Here is a 5,699-nt window from a genome sequence, read left to right as displayed (position 1 = left end):
CGTCTAACCGATTCTTGACATATACTCACTTTCTCACCTTGAAGCTTAACTTCTCACACTGAATCATTACAAAAATTGAAACGACAAAACACTGAATCATCATTTGTCTCTGTCATATGGTAGATTTCGACCATGCCATCTCATATTCTAATGTTCCTTCAATTAATCATCTGAAATTTTGTGATTCTCTTCTCTCCCGCTCAACTTCTCACAATGAATCATCAATAGTCTTTGTCTCAGAATCTTCTTCAGGCTTTCAGTATTTGTAACAGTATGTGACGAAGATGATTTGAATTGGTACTTATCATTTGTTGCAGATGTAGCAGTAAGTGAAGAAGACGATATCAGTATCATAGGTTTACTTATTTCATTTGTTAAACAAACAAGTTCTGCTACAAGCCGTAAAACACTTAATAATTTGGTTAAATTTGTAGACCAGTCTGTTTTTATAAACCAATTCTGCATAATTCTGTATGTCATCTTTCCCTACCTAAAATGTATATACGCGTAGAGAATAACTACTCTTATTAAATTATATCAAACCCAACTCTCTAAATTCTAGCAACAAAATGACAACTTGAAAATTAAAGAAGGTACTAACAAACGGTGTAATTTAAATCCATATACAAGTAAATTATGAATGTTCTCTTATTAAACTATATCAAACCCAACTTTCTAAATCCCAGCAACAAATTTTAATTACAAAATCAAAAAATACAAACAAACGGTATAACAACGTCAAAATTCTAACGAAAGAATCTTATCCAATATTCTCATAAAACTAAATCAAAGAAGATACATACTGTTATGAACAAGTGTGGATTGCTAGGAACCAAGAGGCCTGTCCGTGGCCCATAAGGAGAAAGAATCGGCCGCCTCCCATGTCTAGGAGTTTCCATTTATCTTTCATGTTTATCTTTAAGATGTTTTCCTTTTTACTCTAGGATTATGATTTGGATACTTTCCTTTTCTCTACCCCTTGTATCCCCTATATAAGGGAACACTTTGATACAGAAATAATATACAGAACACGATTTCATCTCTTGTTCACAACACGTTATCAGCACGATAGCCTCTGAACCCTGAGACCAAAACCGAAACCCCAAAAGTCTAAGCCGGCGATCCATAACCAAAACCCTAAACACAAACCTGTTCTTAATCCTTCAAGAACTCAGGAGATCAATTGCAGTCTCTCAGATCACGTTCCAGACCGAGTAGAACTTCTGTCCAGCTCGCGATCGAACCCGAACCCCGCGACTGTCCCGAGACGATCCGATACCCGATCAGCTCACAGCCGAGACGCCTCCAGCGGCGATAGACCTCATCCGCGACCCGATAGGAGGCAACAGCCATCCGATCATCTCAGCTTGAAGACTCAACCATTCTCTGGTGGTCCGGTTCTAATCCACTACGAAACTAAGGTATAAACATGATCTGAGAACATAGAAAGTAAAGAACCCTAATTCCATTATCATGGAAACCGTGAAACCCTAAAAGAAACCTAAGACTAAAATCGACAACCTCTTAGAACTAGAAACATAAATCGATTCCAACTAGAACCTGTTTTGCTTGTTGATTGATTGAATCCGAAAATTGGCAAACCCTAGTTTATGGAATCGAAAACCCTAACCCCTAAAGGAAGCATAAGCCGATTCTTAAACTTTGGTTGATTATTTTTCTGATTTGAATTGAGGTTTAGGAATGTTTAGATTGCTTGAATCAATCTGTCTGAACAAGAATACTTAAGGCCTTGAAACCTTAAACATAAGTTGATAGATTGGAACCCTAGAAATCACAAGAAAGTTCTAAAACGTTTCTGCATGAACCCGAACTTGGTATTGCATCCGCGACTGATTAGGTTTGGATCGGCCAGCATATAGAACCGTTTGATTCTAAATTTGATTGCATTAAAACATACATGGCCGTGTGGCATTAATCTTTCTAGTACATGTAGAATTGAACTCTAGGATTGATCGCACCATGGTAAAGTTAGAATTGCATAACCAAACCTGTTTGATTGTTTATATAGCCGTGCGGCTTGTTTGATAGCACCATGGTCGACTAGAATTGTTTGATACCATAAATGCATAAGACGTGTTGTGGCCGAGCGTGCATATATCATGCGGCCACGTGATCCCATTGTATATCTAATGTCTTGAATGATAATGTGGATCAGATGTCGAAAATAGCAAACAGAGACTATGCAGCCCTTAATCTCTCCGGAGACAATTACTTGCAGTGGGCGCTAGACACAAGGATCAGCCTAAAGTCCAAGGGACTCGGTGATACCATCACTGAGGGTAATGATGAGAATGAAAAGAATAGATACAGGGCCATATGTTATATGCGCCATCATCTCATCGAAGGTCTTAAAGATCAGTACATGACAATTGAGAGTCCACTCGATCTTTGGAATGCTTTAAAGCACAGATACGATCACCAAAAGATGGTGTTGCTTCCAAAGGCAAGACACGACTGGATGCATCTCAGATTCATGGACTTTAAGTCCGTGGACGAATACAATTCAGCCTTGTTCAAAATCGTCTCTATACTAAGGCTATATGGTGAAGAAGTGTCTGATGTTATGATGCTTGAAAAGACCTATACGACTTTCAATCAGTCGAATTCTGTGTTGCAGCAGCAGTACAGGACAAAAGGTTTTGCCACATATACTGATCTGATCTCATGTCTTCTCCTGGCCGAGGCAAACAATGAACTCCTTATGAAAAATAGTGGAGCAAGGCCGGTCGGGACAGCACCATTACCCGAAGCCCATGATGTGGAAAGGAAATATCCCAAAGAAACCAACTACGCCCAAGACAACAGGAAACCATACGGTCAAGGCCGTGGTGGGTACAGGGGACGTAGACGTGACAATCATAACGGTAGAGATAACTCCTCAGCCGGCCGAAGGGGAAACCACCATAACCGTGGTCGTGGTTCCAATTACGGTCGGGGTCGAGGGAGTTATGGCTATGGACGAGGTGGCATATCCAAACCATCTTACACGTCCAAGTCTTTATGTCACAGATGCGGGATGGACAATCATTGGGCAAAGAACTGTAGAACTCCAAAGCACTTGTGCGAACTCTATCAAGAGAGTATCAAGAACAAGAACCCGGAGGCAAATATGATCCAAGAGAACGATCAAGATGACAAGGGATATGATGCTGACAATGAATCCGACAGGGATAGCAAAGATGACCAGATGGACTTTGAGACATCCGACTGTCTAAAGGACTAGTTTTTCGAATCACATTGTCTTATTGCTTTATGTATTTGATTTGGTGTTTTTTACTTTATGAAATGACATTTACATTAATGAAAATTTTAAAGTCTCTAAAGTCTAGAAATTTTATTTATAGAAATGAATGATGAGATGAGTGTACTTGTGGTGGACAGTGGCACAAGTCACACGATCCTAAGAGACAAAAGGTACTTCATGAATCTCACATTGCAAAGTGCAAAGGTACAAACCATTGCGGGCGAGGCCAGCCTGATTGAAGGTCACGGCCAGGCCTATGTGATGATGCCCAAGGGCACTCACCTAGAGATCAAAACCGCCTTATATTCCCCAAGCTCTAGAAGAAGCTTATTGAGTTTCAAGGACATAAGGTTGAACGGTTTCCACCTTGAAACATGGGAAGAAGGAAACAAAGAATTCCTTAACATAACTTTGATCACCAAAGGCAGTAAAAGGATCCTAGAGACCATGCCTGCAATGACTACTGGTCTTTACTATGCACGGATCAGTATGGTCGAGGCAAATGCCTCAGAGCTATTCACTTTATGGCATAACCGGCTTGGCCATCCCGGAACAGGAATGATGCGAAAATTGATGATGAATTCTCAAAGGCACACGTTCAAAGGAGTGATCCCACGAAAGCTCACATGTGCAGCATGTGCACAAGGGAAACTCATAACCAGGCCATCACCAGCCAAGGTTAATAAAGAAACCTTGAACTTTCTAGAAAGAATCCAAGGGGACATATGCGGACCAATACACCCACCATGTGGGACGTTCAGATATTTTATGGTCCTTATTGATGCATCGACCAGATGGTCACATGTATGCTTGTTGTCCACTCGGAACCTAGCCTTTGCACGGCTGCTTGCTCAGATGATAAGACTGAGAGCACATTTCCCAGACTTTCCACTTAAGACTATACGTCTAGACAATGCTGGTGAGTTCACGTCCCAGGCGTTTAATGAATACTGTATGTCCATGGGGGTGAAAGTAGAACACTCCGTGGCACATGTCCATACACAGAACGGCTTGGCCGAGTCCTTCATTAAACGTATCCAGCTGATAGCCCGTCCATTACTTATGAAGTCTAAACTTCCGGTATCAGCATGGGGACATGCAGTTTTACATGCTACTGAACTAATACGCATCAGGCCATCTAGTGAGCATAGATATTCGCCATCCCAATTACTTAAGGGTCATGAGCCAGACGTGTCCCACATCAAAACGTTTGGATGTGCCGTCTACGTTCCAATTGCTCCACCACAGAGAACTAAGATGGGACCGCAGAGGAGGATGGGAATATACGTAGGATATGAATCCCCAAGCATTATAAAGTATCTTGAGCCAACAACCGGTGATTTGTTTAAGGCCAGATACGAAGACTCACAGTTTGATGAGTCCACATATCCGTCCTTAGGGGGAGATAGCAGCCGGTTGATAACAAAAGAATTGGAATGGTTTAGACCATCGACATCTTGGCAAGATCCTCGGACTAAAGATTGTGATTTAGAAGTCCAAAAGATAATACATCTACAAGAGCTAGCTAATAGATTGCCAGATACATTTGCTGACCCAAATAGAGTGACAATATCACATATCCCGGCTTGTAATGCACCTGTAAGATTAGACGTCCAAGATGGACAGTGTCAAGTGGCTACAGAGTCTAAGCAACGTCTAAAACGTGGCAGACCAATTGGTTCCAAAGACAAACAGCCTCGGAAATCCAAGAAAGGTGCTGGAACCGAGAGCATCAAGGAAACCATCCATGACATAGATGGACCGGATGTACCGACCACACCCGATGATCCGGCCGTCCCTCCAAGTGAGGTCCGGGACGCTGGACTTCACGGGACACCAGAAGAACATGGATTTGCGCCTAATGGATGTAGTCACCGCATACCTATACGGACCACTGGACAATGAAATACATATGAGAGTTCCAGAAGGCATTGAGCTCAAAGATAAGAAAGGTTCTCGAGAACAACATTGCATTAAGCTAAACAAAGCTTTGTACGGTTTAAAACAGTCAGGTCGGATGTGGTATAACCGGCTATCCGAGTACCTAGCCAAAGAGGGTTATAAGAACGATCCAATAAGTCCATGTATATTCATAAAGAAATTTGACAGCAAGGGCTTTGTTATAATGTCTGTCTATGTGGACGACCTGAACATAATTGGAACCTCAGGAGAAATTTCTCAAACCGTCGAGTGTCTAAAGAAAGAATTCGAAATGAAAGACTTAGGGAAAACTAAGTTCTGTTTGGGATTACAGTTTGAGTATAAAGGAAATGGCATCCTTGTGCATCAGGAAACTTATACAGAGAAGATACTCAAGCAGTTCAATATGGACCAGGCACACCCCTTACCGTGTCCTATGGTCGTGAGGTCCTTAGACCTTGAGAAGGATCCATTCGGACCTAAGAAACCGGACGAGGAAGCACTCGGACCGGAC

General features: G+C 41.8%; 1 protein-coding gene across 1 annotated transcript; it reads left to right on the top strand.

Annotated features, from left to right (window-relative positions):
* The first annotated feature begins 2,344 nt into the window (after positions 1-2,344).
* On the top strand, positions 2,345-3,244 carry LOC106323610. Its single transcript, XM_013761705.1, has one exon. It carries the CDS (start codon positions 2,345-2,347, stop codon positions 3,242-3,244), a length of 900 nt encoding a protein of 299 aa, XP_013617159.1.
* The last annotated feature ends 2,455 nt before the right edge of the window (positions 3,245-5,699 follow it).

The sequence above is a fragment of the Brassica oleracea genome, chromosome C2 (genome assembly GCF_000695525.1).
Source record: "Brassica oleracea var. oleracea cultivar TO1000 chromosome C2, BOL, whole genome shotgun sequence".
Classification (NCBI taxonomy): Eukaryota; Viridiplantae; Streptophyta; class Magnoliopsida; order Brassicales; family Brassicaceae; genus Brassica; species Brassica oleracea.
This window is presented reverse-complemented; position numbering and strand designations above follow the sequence as displayed.

Bases quoted from the DNA above. Each gene is read 5' to 3' on its own strand.
- LOC106323610 (XM_013761705.1), top strand. From the start codon at position 2,345: ATGCGCCATCATCTCATCGAAGGTCTTAAAGATCAGTACATGACAATT.